Below are 22,362 nucleotides of genomic sequence, written 5' to 3' on the forward strand. Positions count from 1 at the left end.
ATCTCTTATGGTTTATTAAGCGAGACTAAGATCTCCCTGAAAATTGTATAAGACAGCAAATAAAGGGATAGAGCATCCAGCCTGCATTGATAGCTTACGGACTTTATCCCTATAATCTTTTATGGTTAGAAACCTTTAGGGTTTTCTAATTGATATCATCGGTCAGATGCACCCCAAATGGGGCATTATACTTGGTAATCAGTCTCATTAATGCTGAGTATAAGGAAGTGCTTAATTCTTTAGACTGTGGAAATATTCCTTTTGCAGTTAGCTTGCTAAATAAAAATGTCTTCTGACGGCCATTATTATATGATGGTCACAAAAGAGGAATTATCAATCCAAGTTTCTAGATCCCTAACAGCTTTTGCCACATAGGAAATAAAACCATGCAACAGCAGAAGAAAGGTATTCCAGAACATAGTCCTCCATTAATCCAGTATCCTCCTGTTCAGTAAACAATTATCAGATTCAAGTCTCCAGCACAAGCTGAATTTGAAGTTGCTTTCCCAGTAAAACTGCAAAACAAAACAAAAACTAGGAAACAAAAAAGCCACGAGTGACAATGAACCCTAACAGCCCCAGACTAAAATATAAGTGTTTATTAATAAAATAACAAATGAATAACAAAATTAGTGCTTTCATTTTGCTGCATACAAAACTTCCTCGGATTAAACAAGAAAACCAACTCGGAATGTTTAAAACTTCCCAACAGTCATGTGATACAAAAAAAAAAATGGAAAATTTAAAGAGACAGTCCTTGCTTAAAATCTCCACTGTGGACATTTTGAAACACTGCCACTTGATTGCCAATTCACACCTTCATCAAGTGTTGTTGCTTGGAGTGTGACTGTAGTGTTTTGTCACTGTACTGTTAAAGGGATCATCCTAATGAGATTTTGCCTTGTGTCCCTTCTTGGACTGGGCTTTGTAGTTCTTGGGATTTTTTCGTTCTTACATCCACATAGGAGGATTCTGGTTTGCACTGTCAGCAATGTATTCGCATTAGCATTTGTACTATGAGAGTTCTCTTCAGTGATTTCTAATTATCATTGCGGTGTCCCTCTTTCTCTGGCATCTCCATCCTAAATCTGCTGTGTGAGTGCCTTGTTAAGTTTTGCAAATGAAATTTGGTGTGGTGTGCTGTCCAGGCCTGGCACATGATATCACAGTGTGAACTAGCCAAAGGTCTTTGCAGCCCTAAGTGGAGAAGCTGAGGAGAAAAGTACCCAAGCGGAATACTGTAGGAGAGGATAGTCATTCTTATCCCCTACTTAGGAGAACTCCTAATCAGATCAGCTGATATGATCATAGGTAGGTACTAGGCTATCACCCAAGGGCCTAAGTAAGCCTAGCCAACAAGGTTCCCTGGCTTACGCCACCCAAGAAAGTTAATTTCCTGTGCCCCTGTTGTGCAGAGCCACAGACGTGATCCCCAGGGTGTATTTCCTATTTCCCATTTCCCATCCACTCATCAAGCTTTTTCTTGAAGAGTGCTAATGAGGAACTTTGCTTGACATAGATGGGTATCTTGTTCCAAATTATAGGAAGTCTCTGGGACAGGAATCTCTCTCTCCCGCATGTCCTGTTTATTGAGTGACAAGGTTTAGGTCCCTAGAGCGTGTAGCTCAGAGGGATTGGGATTTCTTTAGGTGTAGCATGTCCAACAGCTCTGGGTTTAACATAGCTTTATATGTTAGGCAGAGATACTCTCAGAGTAGACAATATGTTACAGAGTAAAGCTGGAGTTTTTTGAGACGGTCTGTGTAGGGCATCTGTTTGAGGCCAGTAATCCTCTTTGTGAGCTACTTCTGTGGCCTTTCCAGCTGCTGCAGATGTCTTGTGAGGTACATTCCAAAAGGGGCATTGTACTCTATAATGGGTCTAATGAGTGCTGAGTAGAGGGGAACAATGACCTCTTTTTTTCGTGGATGAGAACCCTTTTGTGATGAGGTGTGCCACATAGAAGGATTTCCTGACCACTGTGGCGATGTGATTATCAAAGGAGAGACTACTGTCCACCTGGATCCCAAGGTCTCTTATCACACATTTGGCGTTAAGTAGACTGCCGTTTATGTGATACTTCATGGGTACAGAGTTTTTACCAAAGGGGATGACAATGTACTTTTTGGCATTGAGCTTGAGGTCATGCCTCTGACACCAGGCATCTGCCTCAGTGAGGCCCTTCTGTAGGATGTCCACATCATTTGGGGACTCTACTATGGCTCCTGGTTTGCAGTCATCTGCGAACTTAGTTAGCCAGAGGCCTTCTGTGTTAGTCTGTACTTCAGAGAAGTAGATACCAAACAGGAGAGGTCCCAGGACTGAACCCTGTGGTACTCCACTTGTCACTGGTTTGAAGTCAGATTTGGAATCTGCAACTTTTACGGTGTAGGTTCCGTCAGTGAGCCAGTTGGCAACCCATCTTGTGATGTAGGGATTTATACCTAGTTTAGTGAGTTTAGCTATAATTCCAGAATGGGGGATGGAGTCAAAAGCCTTGGCGAAGTCAAGATAGGCTGTGTGAACCACCTTACCCTCGTCTACAGCTTTAATGACTGCCTCAAAGATGTCATTCAGGTTCAAAAGGCATGATCTGCCTTTCACAAACCCAAACTGGGTGGGGTCCAGAGTTTGGAGGTTACCAATGTCTTTGTTTATGAGTTCCATGATGATACGTTCCATGGCCTTGCAGACCAGGCTCGTCAGGCTAATAGCGAGATAGTTCCCAGGATCAGTGGTGGTTCCCCTTTTGTGGAGTGGGATAACTGTTGCTGTGCGCCATTCAGTGGGCTCAAAGCCTGACATGAGACTATGATTGAACATGGTGCTTAGGTGGGGAGCCAGTTCTTTCTGAAGTTTGTGTAAAACGCAGCCTGGGATGTTGTCCAGTCCATGGATGCTGTGTTTTTGGTTTTAGAGAGTGCAGCTTTTACCTGCATAGATGTGATTGCAGGGACTCTGCATTCTTCCTGTATAGATATGGGCCCTTTAGGGGGTGAGAGGGGGGTAAAACACACTGATCCTATCTGCCAGGATGTTGGCAATATCCGTTAGTTCTGTAATTTTCGTGCCATTGTGCTGTAACTCAGAGCAGATCTGGGTGTTGTTTTTGAGATTCTTGACATACTTATAGAATGTTTTGTGGTTGCCCTTAGAATCAGTGGAGATTTTGTTTTTGTAGCTAGCTTTGGAGGATCTTATAAGGTATCTCAGCTTCTTACTGAGACTGACCAGGGAGCTCCTCCACTCATGGGATTTTACTCTCTTTTGCAACTGTTTCTTCCTTCTGTTGTAGAGTTGGTTTATGGCAGAGGACCACCAGATTGGTTTCCTTTTTTTGGAGGATAGGGTCTTGGTTCTGTTTGGGATAGCACGATCCATGCACTCGTGTAAGTGCTTACAGAGTGCATTTATGTAGGATTCAGCAGTTGTAACTGTATTGTCCATCTGCATGGGTGTCATGAAGTTAGACACTTCTGTCTTAAGAAGCATGAAGTTGGCTTTGGAGAAATGTTTTACCGTGGTTTCCTTAATGGTGGGTGGGGACAGGATGTGGATATCTAGGGTGATTAGCTTATGGTCGGATCTGACCAAAGAGCAGTTGATTTCAGGTGTGGAACACCGGTCACTCATATTGGTAATGACTAGGTCTAGGATATTGTTGCCCTTTGTGGGGCTGTGGATAAGTTGATCCAGGGCATTGGAATTTATGAATTCCAGAAAGCGGTGAACGAAGGAGTTGGTACGAGTAATTTTCCCAGTTAATGGTGGGGTAGTTGAAATCGTCCATTATTAGGGTGTTTGGTTGAACCTTAATATTTTCCAGTATATCAAGAAAAGAGGAGTGGGAATCTTGGGGCATGGTGGGGAATCTGTAGCAAGCCACAATTTGGATTGCAGATGTTCTTCATCTCACATTGCTGCAGTCCTTACACTTGGGTAGTCCGCTGTCCTCGGTCGCCCCGAATATCAAAGTATTAGGCTGACGTCTGTCAAGGCGCTTAAGACTGACATCAGGACGTCAGGGTACAAATGCGCATGACCGACGTCATATCCTCAGTCTTTTTTGCCGCATGGTCCGATGCAGAAGCAGCGTTGCAAGTGCCGTTCGGCGTTCTGAAATTTTTCGAATTCGGAGTTTCAGACCGAGTCAAAGTTGGCTAAGTACCCGTTGGCGAATATTTTCGTTTCTTCTTGCCTCAGTGGTTTACCGGATGTCAGAAAAAGTGAATAACTGTATTTCTTGTGGGAAACAGATACCGCATAGAGATTATCATACTTTGTGTATTCCTTGTTTGGGGCCTGAGCACGACGTTGTTGGGTGTCGCTTTTGTGCTAGGTTCAATAAGTGCACTATTAAGCGAAGGTTAGATTGTGCCAGGTTGGTCTTCGAAGCGGTGCAATTACAATATGCCGTCGGATGCTCCGACGCCCGCTTCGAAGAAGCGCAAAGACAAAGCAGCTAAACCCAGGCAAGAAGAGTCGTCCGTACCGGACGCCGGTTCTTTAGAGGCGTCAGTGGAACCGGTGGTTCTGCCGGAGGCTTCTCTGGAGTCCCAGGGGGAGACGTTGATATTGCAGGATGTGGCCTCTCAGGAGGCAGGTCAGGCTGAAGGGGCTTCTCAGGTTACTGTACTCCCCTCCCTTCCTAGGGTGGTTAGGCCCTCTCCTTCTGTTTCCAAGGCTTCTCCCAGAGGCAGGCCAGGTTTAGCTTCTGTTGGTGTCACTCCTAGTTCATCAGGATCTGTGCCCAAGAAGCACATGCTTAAAATGGCAGAAGATTTAATTACTTTGATTAGAGGTTCTTTGCCCCCTCCTGATAAGAGGCCTAGGGTGGAACCAGAGGTGGGGAGTTTTGAGCAGGCTTCGGATGTTTCAGAGTCTTCGGCTGAAGACTTGCAGGAGTATTCTCCCTATTCTGATTCTGATGTGGATGATTCTACTCCTTCTGCTTCTCCTCCAGAGGATTTTTCTTTTTCAGAGACTCTTCATTCCATGAGGGAACATTTTAAGTGGGAAGGTCAGGACTTCTCTGATTCCAGGAAAAGGCTTAGGGAAGTTTTGCTTTTGCCCCAGCATAGGCCTTTGGCTATACCACCTGTTCTGGATGTTGTGGAAGATGTGTTTGCAGAGGCTTCACTTAATCCTGATTCTTTGCCTCCTGCTCCTGTTAAACCGGACAGGTATTACAGGGTGCCTGAAGCTCATAAATATCTTTATAAGAGTCCTAGGGCGGACCCAGAAACTGTTAGTCAGGGACCTAAGGGCGTCAAGGCCTCCGTTGTAAAAAATCCAGTTCCTCCAGATAAAGAGGCCAGAGCTTTGGATAGATGGGGAAAGAAAGTCTATACTTCTTCCACCTTAGCTATGAGGGCTTTGAATTGCCAGTTTCACATGTTGAAATATCAAAACTATCTTCTTTCTCAATTGAAGTCTAAGGTAGATGCTCTGGCGGAAGGCATTGAGTGTAAAGAATTACAAGATTTGGTACATGTTTCTGAACAGGTGGGTAAGCATTCTTTACAATGTGGTTTTGATGCTGTACAGGCCTCGTCTAGGGTGGCTGCCACTGGGTCAGTTCTTCGCAGGCACGCCTGGCTGAGGGATCAGAATTTATCTGACCATGTTAAGACAAGGATTTTAGATGCTCCTTTACAGTCTGATGTGTTGTTTGGGTCACCTGTGGAGGCAGTCTTAAAGAAAATGGAAGACAAGGCTAAGTCTATGCAGGCTGTTAAAGATTTTTTGCAGGTTCAGCCTCCGAAGTTTAGCAGGAATTGGCCTGCTAAGGGGTGGACGTCCTTCTTATGATTCACAGTCTAGGGAAGATCTAGACGTGGTAGGGGCAGAGCTCAGGGCTCTTTCAGACCTAGAACAGGGAGTTCACCTGCACAGTCTTCGGGTGAGGGCAGGGGCCAGTCCTTTCGTAAACAGGCCCAATGACCTACCTTTTCAGCTGCCAGAGCCTTCTTGTCTGGCAGCACCTTTGGGAGGAAGGTTGGCACTCTTCAAAGAAAATTGGAGTTTAATTACCCAGGACAGATGGGTATTGGATATTATACACCAAGGTTACAAGTTTTATTTCCATACCTTGCCTCCTTTCAAAGGCATGCCAGACGTTCCTCCTCAGCAAAGAATAGAGGCTCACAAACAAATTTCTCTGCTGCTTCAAATAGGGGCCATACAGCCGGTCCCTCTGCCAGAAGTGGGCCTAGGATTTTATTCTCGCCTGTTCCTAGTACCAAAGAAGGGGAACACGTGGAGACCAATTTTGGATTTATCTATCCTCAACACTTATCTGGACATTCCCAAGTTCAAAATGTTGACAAAATGTTGACGTTACAACAGCTTTTACCTCTGCTGGGCAAAGATCACTGGATGGTGACTCTGGATCTCAAGGAGGCTTACCTTCATGTTCCTATCAGGCTAAGTTGCAGAAAGTATCTGCGTTTTCGAGCTGGGACTTCTCATTATCAGTTCTCTGCATTGCCCTTTGGCTTATCTACTGCGCCCAGAGTGTTCACGAAGGTTCTGGCTCCAGTGATAGCTTTCTTCAGGCTAAAAGGAATACAGATCTATCCTTATTTGGACGATTGCCTGATTCTGGCCCAAGGAAGGGACGAACTTCTTCATCATTTGCAGTATGTGATAGCAGTGCTAAGATGCCTGGGGTATTCTGTGAACGAAATAAAGTCCAGTCTAGTACCCTCTCAGGACATGTGCTTTCTGGGTGTGAGACTGAATACAGCATCCCAGATGGCCTTTTGACCCCGGACAAACAAAAGAATCTTTCCCTTTACTTCCATCAATTGTCTCATCAGTCCAGGCTGACTGCAAGGACAGTCCTTCAAGCCTTGGGGTTCATGGCATCTTGTATTCTGGTGCTTCCCAATGCCAAACTGCATATGAGGAAGCTACAATGGTATCTCAAAATGTATGGACACAGCACTGCCAAGATATGGACACTGTCATTCAGATAATACCTTGCATTCAAAAGGAATTTTTGTGGTGGGCTCAGGAATGTCACCTAAACAAGGGACTCTCTGTGACCCGGCCAGAGGCGAGTCAGATTCTAACGACAGATGCCTCAGACAAAGCTTGGGGAGCTCATCTAAATGGAAAGTGGATACAAGACACGTGGCCTGCCAGACTACAACATCTACATATCAACTTGAAGGAGATGTTAGCAGTCCAATTTGCATTAATAGCTTTCAAGGATTTACTTCTTCCAGGGCAGGTGTTGGTTCTAACAGACAACACAACTGTCATGAGGTACATCAACAAGCAAGGGGAACACATTCTTATCCTCTATGCAGACAAGCAATGATTTTGTGGGAGACTGCTCTCAGTTTACAGCTAAATCTTCAGGCAAGGTTTCTGCCGGAGCACAGAACTCCTTAGCAGATGTGTTGAGCAGACAATTATGGATCCCCACGAGTGGAAATTGGATCCTCATGTATTTCAGAAATTGACAGTGTCATGGGGAACTCCAGACATAGATCTGTTCGCTTCTCCACTAAACTACCAGCTGCCAAAGTTTTGCACAAAAGGTTTCATCCCACAGCTTGGAAAGTGGATGCTCTTTCTTTCAATTGGAGCAATCTTCATGTGTATGCCTTTCCACCTCTGCCTCTCCTCCCAAAGGTACTCCTAAAGGTCAGACAGGACAAGCCAAAGATGATTTTAATAGCTCCAGATTGGCCTCGACAGCACTGGTACCCATTACTGAGAAGTCTGGTACGGAGCCTCCATGGCCTTTGCCTTCGATTCCACACCTGCTGTCTCAGGAGAACAGTCATTTACTCAATGTCAAACTTCATTCTCTTCACCTAACAGCCTGGCATATTCTGTTTTAAACCCTGGAGGGTCTCAGCTTCCACAGCAAGTTTTGAATGTTATTTTGGAGGCCAGAAGGCCTAGTACAAGGAAAGTGTACGCAGATAAATGGAAGAGATTTTTATTTTGGAGTGCAGCAAAGGAATTTGATGTTTCTAAGCCTAATTTAAGTGTGGCTCTTCAATATCTTGCGGAGTTACTGGACAAAGGTTTGTCCTTCTCTTCTATTAAGGTTCATGCTGCAGCAATTTCTGCTCACTATGACTGTGACCCACCATTGTTTTCTCATCCTTTGTTTAAGCAATTCCTTAGAGGGCAAAGAATATAAGACCCCACGTAGAGCTCCTACTCCTGCTTGGGATCTCAATTTTGTGTTGGAGAAACTCACTCTACAACCTTTTGAGCCTGCAGCTACTGCCGAGTTGAAATATTTATCATGGAAGACTGCTTTTTTGTTGGCCATTACCTCTGCGAGAAGGGTTTCTGAATTACAGGCCCTTATGGCGGTTGAGCCTTTCTTAATTTTCCATAAGGATAGGGTATCTTTACGCACTAATCCTTCCTTTATGCCTAAAGTGGTTTCTAGTGTGGCTTTAAACCAAACTATTCATTTGCCTACTTTTTATGCAAACCCCAAAATAAAGGGGAAAAGATTTTGCACACCTTGGATATACACAGGCAGTTGCGATATTATTTAAGCAGAACTAAAGGGTTCAGGCAGTCTCAGCAGTTATTTGTTTCATTTGCTTTGGGTTCTCAGGGCAAGCCTGTGTCAAAACAAACTATTTCTAAGTGGATTGGGTTTTGTATTGCTTTCTGTTATTCCCATCATGGTAAGGAGATTCCAGCTGGGATTAGGCCTCATTCCACTAGGGCTACTGCCACTTCTACAGCCTTTTAAGGGGTGGCAATTAAAGATATTTTGGAGGCAGCTACTTGGAGTTCAGTGCATACTTTCTCTAAGCATTACCACCTTCCACTTTACTCTAAATCTAGGGCTGGTTTTGCCACTGCAATTTTACAGGGCATTTTGGCAGCTCCTACTGCTTTATAGTTTTGCCATCCTCCCTTACCTCTGCTTTGGGATTCTACCCAAGTGTAAGGACTGCAGCAATGTGAGATGAAGAACATAGTACAGTTTTGTACCTACCATAAATGTAGATGTTCGCAGATCCACATTGCTGCAGTCCAATTTACCCTCCCTCCTTCCCCTCTGTAGTTAGAGGCGGTTGTGTGGTTTGGGTTGTGAATATTGTGGATATTGTATATATTGTACATATGATTAGTGCAAGGGTGGTTGGTTGTTTTTTGCTGTCTTTTGGTTTTGACCTTTCTGTTTAGGGTCTTCTGACATCTGGGGCAAGAAAAGACTGAGGATATGACGTCGGTCATGCGCATTTGTACCCTGACGTCCTGATGTCAGTCTTAAGCGCCTTGACCGACGTCAGCCTAATACTTTGATATTCGGGCCGACCGAGGACAGCGGACTACCCAAGTGTAAGGACTGCAGCAATGTGGATCTTCGAACATCTACATTTATGGTAGGTACAAAACTGTACTTTTTTCCCAGAGTTAGTTGCACTTGGATAACCTCGGATGCATTATGCTGCGCAACTATCCTGGAAGTGTGGATATCCTTAATGAATATGGACACATCTCCACCTTTGGTGTTCTGGTCCAGGTTAGATGGCCAAAAGGTGTGGTATGAGTTATAGCCTGGTAATTCAGGAGTGCTCTCTAGAGCCTTGAACCAGGTCTCAGTCACTGCACAGATATCGATGTTCTCCATTTTAAGGAGTGCCTCGAGTGAGTGCATTTTGAGATTTAGACTTCTAGCATTGAGTAGTATTACCCTCAGTTTTTGCTTGCCTGTTCCTGTTACAGTGGTAAATTTGTCATTTGAACCTTGCCTAAAAAAGGCACTATAGGGGTGGCAAAAGCTTTAGCCAGTATCTGGAATCGCAGGGGCAACAGGTGCAGGCCATCTCTGGCAAAGCAACGTGGTCTATCGACCATGTCGTCCCAGGCAGACAGATACTGGATCCCCTTAGAATGACACCGGAAGCTTATCCAATTGTTGAAGTCAGTCATTTTGCCTTTGTACTGCAGTATCATTCTGGACAAGGGCAGGATGCTACTTAGGGCTAGAGTCATACCTGCCCGGGCGAGAAGATCAGAGAGCTCTTCCATGTCTCTCTTCATGTAGTCCAGGGAGGTACGTCTCAGGTCATTCACATCAACATGGACAATGACAGAGTCATATTTGTACTTGTTGTGGAGTGATCTGAGTGCATGGGTTATGTGGCGGATCCTGACACCCGACAGGCAGCTGACAGTAACCTTCTCCTTGTTTAGCCTGGTGAGTGGGACATCAGTGTGCCTGACTATAGAGTCACCTATGACTAGTGTGTTGGGTACATTGGTTTGCCTTATGGGCTGTGGTTTATTGACACACTAAGTGTTTGGGCTATGTGTCATTTGAGTTGTGTTGGGGGGGTGGGGGTTGCTTTCATTTCTGCTTTGGAGGTCTCTGTTGCTTGAGCAGATTATTATTGAGAGCCTCTGCGAATGTTTTTGTGTTTCTATGTGTGGAGTTTGATGGTGTAAGTTTAGTGGGACTATGTGATGAGTGTGGTGTGGTGCAAGTGCATCAAATCAGTTTATGTTTTTGCTATAATATGCCTATTTAATAACTATTATACATGCTTCTGTGTATATATAATTCTAGTAAATAAAGATAATTCCATTAATATAACTGAAGTGGTCCCAGGTTGCAGGTTTTGCGTAACTTCACAGTACCATAACATTCTTCCCAAATACATGAAGTCCAAGTAGTATTACTGTATATATAAAAAGCAGCTGGGAATCTTGGTGGAAGTACAATGGGTGCTGACTGTAATGTGTAAAAGCGATTGTGAAGTGACTGCTACATCAATGTGTTTCTTTATTGCTTTGCTAGGTTGTCCAATATATTTAGTTGAGCTGGAGTTGCTTGAAAAACTGGAACCTCTTGCAAAGCAGGAAAAAGAATTTCTTTGTGATCTTCTGTTTTATGCCATTAATTGGTTTAGAGAGGTAAGCATAACAGAATAAAATAGATCATGTTGTATACCAAACATTCATTTTCTCTCATAAGGAGCTTATGGTGTAATTTTACCATTTTGATAATTGATTTCTAGACATTTTTGGGGGAGGAGAGGTCTCTCTTACATATGGTTCTTATTCATGATGATATCCCTTAATCTGGCCATCTGATTCTGGTCTTTGCAATGACTTGGGTGTCACCATCTGCTATGCTTAAGTATTTGGATGTTTGTAACCTGAGTTTCTTCATCTGCTAAACTTACTTTAATAATTTTTTTGCATTCACCCCCCCCCCCACACCATTTTTTTTTTGCTTTATCCAGTTCAGTGCCACAGTGATGTTAGAGGCTGTCCCAGCACTTAGAAGGTGCAAGGCAGAAAACTATTCTCAGACGGGACATCAATGTTTAATCGGGTTCCTATTATTTCCTCAGAGGCGTTCTATCGAATGCCTCTTCATCGAATTTGAAACCACGAAATTTGAAAACATCAAACTTCCACATAAGCGATTTCTTTCCTTGGGAAAGAAGTCGCTTGGCTATCCTCATCAGTTTGCCGTTTTCCCCGCTGTAGTGTGATCTCGGAGTTTATATATTTAGTTGGGGGGTGGGGGCACAGCCCCTGACTTTGTAGTGTTTGTGGTTATTTGTTGGTGTTTGTAGGGCAAGTGATTTTTTTCCAAGGGAAAGAAATCGCTTATGTGGAGGTTTGATATTTTGAAAGTTCGTGGTTTTAGGGTCGATGAAGAGGCGTTTGATGGAACGCCTCTTCGAGGAAATAATATAGACCCTATTTAATCACACACACATATATATGGCTCTCACCTATTTGGACGGCTGCTAGCTCTGGAATAACATATAGATTCTGTATAGAAGTCACTCAGCTAGGAACTTACACCGAAGAGCCAGGTGCTTTGTGGCATTAATGCTAAGAGCTGATACATTTTGGAACTGAACTTACCAAAGCTGAGAACTGTAGCAATGTGAGACTTGATTTTTATGTAAAATATGTTGTGTGTTAATTAGGCTTCCTCATCTGAAATTGCAGCTTTGAAACATTGTTCTAATGAGCATTAATGAGGAGAGTTTATTAGGTGTCAGTGAAGTTCTTTTTGATACTAAAGGATATCTGATTTTAGCTGAGACTTTTCACGGTCACCTTGGGCAGGTTAATTTTCTCACCTTGATCACTACTTTTTCAGCCATTGATTTAGATCACTTCATCCGGTTCTTGACCCATTATGTCCTGAACATAGTTTTCTTCTCTGTATATTATGCCACTGCATACTTGTTCTTACCTTTGGGTCTCACTTCCATGTTTGCGTAGAATCAGTGTATCTCCAACTTCCATTTAGAGATCACTGTTAAGGTGATTTAGTTGCAACCATAATAGTTGTATTGAACAGAGTATCCCAGTTTTTTTGTATTGTGATGGTCTTTAAGGTTGGAATTTTGTTCTCAAGGCTCCGTGTATTTCTGCTTTTGTGACCTGCTTTGTAGTGTTGTTCTGATGACATCATGTGGTTGGGCTAATTTCCCCCATTTTTACTTTACTTTTGCTCTCATTCCAAATTTCATGTATTGCCTTTTCTCATTTCTTGCCACATAGTAATCTCTAGATATTTCTTCCCTTGTATTTTGCCAGTATGTGTTGTTTTTTTGGAGGTGGCTGAGGGAAACTACAGCTGTAACAATGGGAACTCTTGTGGATGGCTTGTCTTCTCCACAAATTACAGTCTGGCATTTTTTGAAGGTCCCATGCTAAGGGCATGAGAGCGCAGTGCTGATGCATCCTGTGACAGTTGCGTAAGCTTATGTAGCCCCTGAGTCCACCAGTCCTTTTCTGCAACTCTCACATGTTTTTTGATTAGGCCTGCCAAGACCAGGTAGATGATTTAAGGAAGAAGAAGGCATTCTTTATTGTGATGGATTTTTGAGCCTCCTCCCTCTTTTTTTCTTATCCAGTTAAACCCCAAAAGGGAAAAAAAGTCTCTTCATAGAACAAGGAAGGCCTTCAAGCTTCACACTGTCTTGCCTGTCTCATTCCTACCAAGTTGTTCAAGGTGACAACTTTTCTGGCAAAATTGCAAAAGTCTTGATTACAGCTTTGGGCTGCTTTTAAGAGCAGAGGTTCTCCAAGCTCTCTAGTGTTTAGAGAGCCATAAGCCTAGACCAGAGGGTTCTAAATTTTGTCAGGTTAGAACACATTTTTGAGCTCTTGGATCCGCTCAAAAAAGTATGCTACAAGATCAAGCTGTTTAGCAGAGCTATTGGTCGGGCCCAATCTATGGTGTCAAAAGAGGCCATAGAGACTGACTTACATTTGGAATTGAGTGTGGGCTGTCATCCCACCTTTTTCTGCTTCCTAGGGTGGTAGCTATGTTTCCTTCCAGACTCTAGTATCAGAAAGAGCCATAAGAGGTTGGGTTTCTTTCTCCCAGTGTAATGTCGAAAGGAACCATAGAGGCTGCTTTTTATTCAGAACTGAGATGGGATCTTCTACCTTTTAATGGTTCTTGAGAAGATGTTTGGGTTTCTTTACCATTTTGGACCTTCGTGAATTCATTCAGTCATCTGATACATTTGAATCCAGATGGTGACTGTCCAGATTTTATTGTCCTTACTATTGCAGGGTTCTTGGACGGTTACTGGAGTTCACACAGGAGTTTCCTTCAGTTTTATCTCGGTCAGCATTCTTTTCATTATAATGAGCTGCCCATTTGGACTTCCTGTAACATCTAGAGCAGTTTATGGGGTATTGGTTGAAGCCCCCATCCTGGATGACTGTCTTTTAGCAGCTCTCTTTGGGGGCTGTCTGATCTTGTACTTGCAGTGGAATGTCTTGAGGTCACAGTACCCCGTGATGGCCAGAAATCTGGGAGAAGTAATTTCTTACCCTAACCCAAGGGATTGCCTCCATTGCTGCAAAGCTGGGTGCCCTGCAGGGCTTATATGCCTTCTTTGGAGAGGGTCAAGAAAATGACTTCAGCAGACTGAGTGAGGATGCAGTACAACATCCTGACTGACTCTTCTGTGCATGATGGCAGCCACAGTTTTCCATAATACTGTTTGTGTATCCAAAGTGTGAGGTATCAATGGCACCTGAGTCGCCATGTTCTGTGAGATTACTTTTTGGTGTGAGACCTCTATTCCCAAGTCCTTCAGTGGTTGACAATCCCCACCAACCCGACAGTTTGTGGACCTCTCATTGTTCATTAGTCCCACTGCCTCAGTTGCATTTCAGGGTCATCTGCCAAGGTTACCAAGTACGGGCCAGCTTTCAAAAGTTCAGACTCCCCTCCTTATCTCTTCCTGTGACAGCTGATTGACTGAGCATATCCTGAGAGGGAGTCCTTCAGCTGTCACAGAAAGCAAGTGTTCAGTCTGTTTTTCTTTATCCAAAGGAGAAAGTCATCTGACTTCACAGGATTCAGTGTTGATTTTTTTTTTGGCTTACTTTTCAGATAAGCTACATTTGAGGATCCCCTTCATCTCGTTTAATTATTAGATTTATTTTTCTCTTTCAATTTTTGTTTGTTTTAAAAATATTTATTTTAATATTTTATTTCTGCCAGCGTTTACTGTAATTCCCATGGAATTTTGGGCTGGTAGCAGAGTTTATTTGGCTTTTATCTTTGACAAATGTTTTTTTTCTGTTTCTGGGGAAATGTTCAGTATTTCTATCATAAGTGCAGGGTGTACGTGTGCTATTAGACACTAGAGGCTGTCTCATGCAGACTGAATTGCAAATTAATTGTGTGTCTACTGTTTTAACTCTTTATTTTTATCTTTTATTAGAAAAATATTGCAGAATTTGGATTTTTCAGCATTTGTACATTACTGACTATGAGTGTGACTGTGCTCTATGTTTTTAACATTGGATTGTGATTTTACCACAAATTATTTGAATGTGCTGTGCATATTTTTCTATCTCTCTGACAAAAAATATTTTTTAATTGCTAATAAATGTTATTTTATGGCAGTTCAGTGTAATTAGTGTGTGGAGATAATTAACACTGGTTTGGCACATCGCTAGTTGCTGTGGTTGGAATTTCTATACTGGAAATTTGTTAACTTCTGTCAGCTGTAAATGAATTCTGAACTCATTTCAATCTTATTTTTTGTGATAATATCACAGTTTGGCAAAATTTAGTTGTGTGGAACATTCTTATTACTAGAAATTTACTGTGATACATTATCCAGTATTGCCAATTTATTATTCTGGCTGCTGTTCTCTCCCCTGACTTGATGGAGTCTAACTGTAGTACCCCTTCCCATCAAATCCAGTTCTACTAAAAAGAAGAAAATAAAAATATGTCTCAACTTATGGTTGACGATTTTGGGGCTACTGCTCAGCCTGCAAAACCATCTCCCTCTAGTGTAGCTTTGCCAGCAGGTCTGGGACGGGGTTTAGACACATCCTCTGGGCTTGTTTCAGTACCTGTAGCAGGTAGGCATTGGAGAACTAAACCAACCCTTTAGGTGCAGGAGTAGTCCAGGATAAGAGACTTTTTGCCAGACCTAATACTTCTGTCCCTAGATGTTTTATCTAGTATTGAAGTTCACAAGAAAAAGAAACAGAAGGTTCAACATAAAGCTGATAATCAGATTATATCTGTATTTTTAAGGTTGATGTGGTTTTCTTGGATACAAGTGTTCTACAGACTGCTAATTCTGGTGGTTGTGTTCCCATTCATGGATCTACTGCTAATTTGACTAGAGACTTTTCTGTTGTTTCAGAAGATAATGAGAAATCTGATGGGAACAATGGTGATTTACTAGTTGTCAAAGAATCCAATTGCTCTGATTCTACAGAAGGTGAACCTGTGCCGAAATTTAATTATTTAAATTTGTTTACTGGGAAAGCCCGACTGGGCCAGAAGCCCATTTTCAGGGGAGGCCTGAGGAGAAAAGCTCCACAGAAAATTAAGCAAAATGGAATAATTAGTTAGTACAATCGTATACATACAGTAAGATGCAGAATACACATCATCTAGTTAGTTTATACATAAAAGTATAAAATACATGTTTCTAGTAGATAACCGGTTCAAAAAGAAAAACACACAAGCATTTCAGTAAAAATCACTGCAAGAAAAATAAAAGTATTACTGTGTACATATTAAATAATAATTATGAACAAATGAGATGTCCTTTATATATAAATATATTTTTGAGTAGTAACAAGGAGAGAGAGAAAATGAGATAAGGAGTGGACAGTGTGATGAGAGAGTTATAGATATCCTGTCAGTCAGGTTTGGCACAAGAGCAATGCCAGTGTTTGGATAGATGTTCAAATACTAGTTGTTTGAAACTGGTAGATTTATGTATGTTTTGGCTATTTGATTTGAGAATAGGGCTTCACTGTGAGTGTTGTTAGCTTTGTTTACTGTGAGAAAGCTTCTGTCTGCAGATCTTAGACTTCGTGGGCATGAGTAGGGAACAGCAAGTTCCTTGAGGGATGGGCAATTGTCAGGATGGATATAATGATAATGTATGTGAATTTAAGTTGGTAGAGATGGAGGTTAGGTAGCTTGAGCCAATTTAATTTATGTGGAGCAATACAGTGGTGGGTTTGGTGGGTAAGGTTGGCTGCAAAGTGGACTATTTTGTTGTAGCAAGTTTCCAGTTTGGTTAAGCCCGATTTTTTTAAGTTGGTAAAGAGGGGGAAAGCATAATGGAGTGTAGAGAGGAGGAAGGTTCTGGATATGGCTAGTCTGGTATTGTCAGTGAGGAATGGTTTGCTTCTATACAGTGAGCCAAATTTGACTTGAACTTTCTTAATTGTGATAGCTATGTGTTTGTCAAATCTGAGTTTGTTGTCAGTGGTCCCTCCGAGGAGTTGTGTCTGCATAACTGGTTGGATGGCTGAGAGCATGGTAAAAGGAGGGGTGGTAGGTGATTGTTTTGCTACTCGGGGTTGTGATTTACTTAGATATGTTTTTATATCATTAAAAGCTTGTTGGGCTACTATCTGGAGGTCTGGTAAGGTATCTGCTGAGCAGATTAAAGTTGAATCGCTCACAAACTGAACTAATGTTTTGTGGTTGAGGCTAGATCATTAGAGAAGATGATGAAATGAAGGGGCCCTAGTATGGATCTTTGGGGACTCCGACTAAGATAGGCAGAAGTGGTGAGAGTTCAGATTTCCATCGTACTGCTTGTTGTCTATCAGAAAGATAGTTTACGAACCAGGAGAAGGGAAGTCTTTGATAGGTTTAGTGATGCAAGAGTATTAAGGAGTTTCTGATGGGAGACCGTGTCCAACGCTTTTGACATATCTAAGAAGATTGATGCTACTTTGCTGGTTTGAATTTCTGGGTTGGTTGATGGTGTTAGAGAAATTAATTAGGGTCATGGTGGTGCTGTGTTTTGGTCTGAAACCATGTTGGGAGGGAGAGCTGAGGTTGTGTGACAGCAGGTATTGTAGCAATTAAGCATGTATACATTTTCCAGAGCTGTAGTAACTACAGAAGGATTAAATTGATCAGTCACAGTATGAAGTTATGGGAAAGAGTAGTGGAAGCTAGGTTAAGAAGGGAGGTGATGATTAGTGAGCAGCAGTATGGTTTCATGCCAGGAAAGAGCACTACAGATGCAGTGTTTGCTCTGAGAGTGTTGATGGAGAAGTACAGAGAAGGTCAATAGGAGTTGCATTGTGTCTTTGTGGACTTGGAGAAAGCATATAACAGGGTGCCTAGAGAGGAGTTATGGTATTGTATGAGGAAGTTGTGAGTATCAGAGAAGTATGTAAGAGTGGTATAGGATATGTTTGAGGGTAGTGTGACAGCGGTGAGGTCTGCAGTGCGAGTGATGGATGCGTTTCAGGTGGAGGTGGGATTACATCAAGGATCAGCTCTGAGCCCTTTCGTATTTGCAATGATGATGGACAGGTTGACAGATGAGATCAGACAGGAGTCCCCGTGGACTATGATGTTTGCAGATGACATTGTGATCTGTAGTGAGAGTAGGGAACAGGTAGAGGAGACCCTGGAGAGGTGGAGATATGCTCTAGAGAGGAGAGGAATGAAGGTCAGCAGGACTAAGACAGAATATATGTGTGTGAATGAGAGGGAGGATAGAGGAATGGTGAAGATGCAGGGAGTAGAGGTGGTGAAGGTGGATGAGTTTAAATACTTGGGATCAACAGTTCAGAGTAATGGTGAGCGTGTAAGAGAGATGAAGAAGAGAGTACAGGCAGGATGGAGTGGGTGGAGAAGAGTGTCAGGAGTGATTTGTGACAGACTAGTACCAGTAAGAGTGAAAGGGAAGGTCTACAAGAGGGTAGTGAGACTAGCTCTGTTATATGGGTTGGAGACAATGGCACTGACAAAAAGGCATGTGGCAGAGTTAAAGAAGTTAAGATTTGCACTGGGTGTGACGAGGGTGGACAGGATTAGGAATACGTATATCAGAGGGTCAGCCCAGGTTGGAAGGTTTGGAGACAAAGCCAGAGAGGCAAGATTACGTTGGTTTGGACATGTGCTGAGGAGGGATGCAGACTATATTGGGAAAAAGATGCTAAGGATGAAGCTGCCAGGTAACAGGAAGGCCTAGGATAAGGTTTATGGATGTGGTGAGAGAGGACATGCAGGTGGTTGGTGTGACAGAGCAAGATGCAGAGGACAGGAAGAAATGGAAACAGATAATCCGCTGTGGCAACCCCTAACGGGAGCTGCCGAAAGAAGAAGACATTTTTCCAGAATTTTGACACAGTGGGGAAAGGATGGCTGTGGGTCTGTAATTCTATTGATGTTCCTCCTTAATGTAGAGGGGTGATATAGGAAATTTTCCAGAATTTTGGGACATACTGTTCTGCTATAACTCACTTAACTACTCTGTATTGTACAGTTACCCTCTGAAGATAACCCAATGTGTTATGTAAATTCATTCAGATGTTTTATTGTACATTTCTTTGCTATATTTTTCTTCAATGTTATAATGCTTCTTACTATATTGTACTGTGGAGTTTTATCTACATTTGCTTAACTGTTTTATTGTATATTCAATTTTTGTATTTTTTTTCTTACTTGTACTGTGGAGCTTTTCTCCCCGGGCCTCCACAGAAAAAGGGCTTTTGCTCAGATGGACTATCCTGGTTAACAAATGTCAAATAAATAAATAAATATAGACCTATTTACCAGAATGGAGATAGGCAGAGCTATAGGATCAGCTGAAAGTTTGAGGTGCTCACTGGGGAGTTGGTCAACTGCTAATGAAGAAGGTTTCAGTTTTGTCAGCATCGTTCTTATGTGACAGGTTTGAGGTCAAAAGAGTTGTGTGTTTTTTTCCACATTAAGTGGAATTGTTCCCTGTAACTAAAGAGAGGATTGTGTTTGTTAATAGGTGCTGATTTGTGAGGCAGTATTCACGCTTTGGTTATTGGTTGTTGGTTCTGGGGTTGTGGCTTTACCTGGGTGGAGGAGCGAGTTAATTGCCTGCCAGACCTTTTTGGGATTGTTTTCATATTTGTTTTGCATAGAAGTATAATTTTTTTTGTCTAGTCTGAGTTGTTTTTTTTTTTTTTTTGATTGCGTATCTACTGGTATGCTAGCATAGTTTTATTGTCTTTTGTTTTCTGGTATTGAAACCAGGTTTTGTCCCTTAGTTTTTGATGTCTAATGGTTTCTTTTGATATCCAGGGCAATCTTATTTTTAACATGACATGTACAAGTTGGTGCTAAGCTATTTATAATAGTTAGAAATGTGTCATTGAAGTATGTTACTGCATGGGCGAGTTGGAGATGATGGAGTGGTGTCCAGTTACATTTATTGAGCACGTCTAAGAATGCTTTGTTGGCGAAGTTTTTGGTATTTCGTATTACTTTGTCAACTATGGTTCTGGGTGGATTGAGCTGATGACAGATTAAGTAGGTAGCGCTATGGTCAGTTCAATTATTTGGAAGGCATCCGGAGAGATAAGTTGTGGGTGGTACTGTTAATAAGTGACCAGTCTAAAATAGGTTCCCTTTTACTATGTTTATCTATTCGAGTGGGAAACTGGATAATTTGGGAGAAACCAAGTACATTTATGAAGGTGGAGGGGTTATCACCAGTGCAAGTGTTCCAGTATAAGTTGAAGTTGCCTGTGATAATGGCTTTGTGGGTGTAGGTTGAGGCTGTCCAGGCTATGAGCTCCTTAATGGCAGTGGGAGTATTGTTGGGAGTTATGTAAGTGGCTATTATGGTAATATTTTTCTTTGGGTTGATTCTTAGCCATGTTACAAGGACTTCAGAGTTGTTATCATAAGGGTATTTGATGGGTAGGTAGTCAAGCTTAGGTTATCTTTGTAGAAGATTGCAACCCCATCTCCCTTCTTCCTGATCATGTCTAACCTGTGCACGCAATAACCTTGTGGGAGTATGTCTGGATCTCTTATATGGGGTTTTAGCCAAGTTTTTGTTACTATAAGAATGTCTGGTGAATATTGTGCAATGACTGCATGAAAGTCTGTGATTTTGTTAACTAGGCTGCTAAGGTTCATGTTAAGAATGAGAGGGTCTGAATTTTAATGTGAGGAAAGGGTGGACTGGTAGGCATGATGGTATGTTGTACACTATGTGGCCCGGGATTGGAGTGTATATCACTACTACGGAGAATCTGTGATAATATACATGCATGTTTGTGTGACAGTTTGGAGAGTACAGTGGATATAAAAAGTGCACACACCCCTGTTACAATGCCAGGTTTTTGTGATATAAAAAAATTAGAACACAATAAATCATTTAAAAACTTTTCCCACCTTTAATGAAAAACAAATCTGTTAGGGGAAAAAATGTAAAAAAATAAAAAATGTACAATAAGCTGGTTGCATAAGTGTGCACACCCTTAAACTAATACTTTGTTGAAGCACATTTTGATTTAATTGCAGCATTCAGTCTTCTTGGGTAGGAGTCTGTCAGCATGGCACATGTTGACTTGGCAATATTTGCCCACTCTTCCTTGCAAAAGCACTCCACATCTGTCAAATTGTGAGGGCATCTCTTGTGCACAGTCCTCTTCAGGTCATCCCACAGATTTCCTATTGGATTTAGGTCTGGGCTCTGGCTGGGCAGTTCCAAAACTTTAATTTTCTTCTGGGGAAGCCATTCTTTTGTTGATTTGGATGCATGCTTGGGATCATTGTTGTCTTAAAAGGTGAAATTCCTCTTCATCTTCAGCTTTCTAGCAGATGCCTGAAGGTTTTGGGCCAAAAGTGACTGGTATGTGGAACTGTTCATAATTCCCTCCACCTTGACTAAAGCCCAGTTCCAGCTGAAGAAAAGCAACCCCAAAAGCATGATACTGCCACCACCATGCTTCACTGTGGGGATGGTGTTCATTTGGTGATGCAAAGTGTTGTTTTTGCATCAAACGTACCTTTTGGAATTGTGGCCCAAAAGTTAAACTTTGGTCTCATCAACACATTTTCCCACATGCTTTTGGAAGACTTGATGTATCGTTTTGTAAATTTGAGCTGGGCCTGGATATTTTTATCTGTAAGAAAAGGCTTCCATCTTGCAACCCTACCCCATAGTCCAGACATATGGAGAATACAGAAATTGTCACATGTAGTACACAACCAGTTATTGCCAGAAATTCCTGCAGCTCCTTTAGTGTTGTTGTAGGTCTCTTGGCAGCTTTTCGTCTTGTCTTTTCATCAGTTTTGGAGGGACGTCCAGTTTTTTTGCAATGTCACTGTTGTCCCATATTTTCTCCACTTTTTGATGACCGTCTTCACTGTGTTCCTTGGTATATCCAATGTTGTGAAAATTTTTTGTACCCTTCTCCTGACTGATACCTTTCAACAATGAGATCCCTTTGATGCTTTGTAAGCTCTGTGCGAACCATGGCTGTTGCTGTGGCAGACAGCTGAGTAAATGTCAGGAAATTCCTACTAGAACTGCTGAACTTTATTTGGGGTTAATCAGAGTCTCTTTAATTGATGGCAGGTGTGTACCCAAGAAGACTGAATGCTGTAATTAATTCAAAAGGTGCTTCAACAAAGTATTAGTTTAAGGGTGTACACACTTATGCAACTAGCTTAGTGTACATTTTTTTTATTTTTATATTTTTCCCCCTAACAGATTTGTTTGTTTTTCAATTGAATTGTACAGGATGCAGGTCACATTAAAGGGGGGAAAAGCTTTAAAATGGTTTATTGTGGGCTCATTTTTTTATATCACAAAAACCTGGCATTTTAACAGGTATGTGCATGTTTTATATCCACTGTATGTGAAAGTGTTTGCTGAAGCGGTTAGTGGTAGTGCTGACAACTACATGTTTGAAGTTTGAAGTATGCAATAGGTGTGTGACTGCAGAGTTGGGAGGAGATAGCAAGGTAGGTGAATGAGGAGTGGATGCTATTAGAAAAATTTAGTGTGGGCCTATGGACATGTATCTGTAGGCGACTGTAGGATGTTAGTATGCAAATAGCAGTAGGGTATAGAGTGTGGACAGGCGTAA

General features: G+C 42.1%; 1 protein-coding gene across 3 annotated transcripts in view; it reads left to right on the forward strand.

The window, feature by feature from the left end:
- Positions 1-22,362, forward strand: part of FANCD2 (FA complementation group D2) — a 1,694,389-nt gene that overhangs the window by 889,676 nt on the left and 782,351 nt on the right. For all 3 annotated transcript variants that reach the window (XM_044077594.1, XM_044077597.1, XM_044077595.1), the window contains exon 25: positions 10,796-10,911. In XM_044077594.1, coding sequence (XP_043933529.1) covers positions 10,796-10,911 — 116 coding nt within the window. The remainder of the gene's footprint in view (positions 1-10,795; positions 10,912-22,362) is intronic.

Source organism: Protopterus annectens, chromosome 7.part0, assembly GCF_019279795.1.
Source record: "Protopterus annectens isolate FY-2018-M chromosome 7.part0, PAN1.0, whole genome shotgun sequence".
Taxonomy (NCBI): Eukaryota; Metazoa; Chordata; order Ceratodontiformes; family Protopteridae; genus Protopterus; species Protopterus annectens.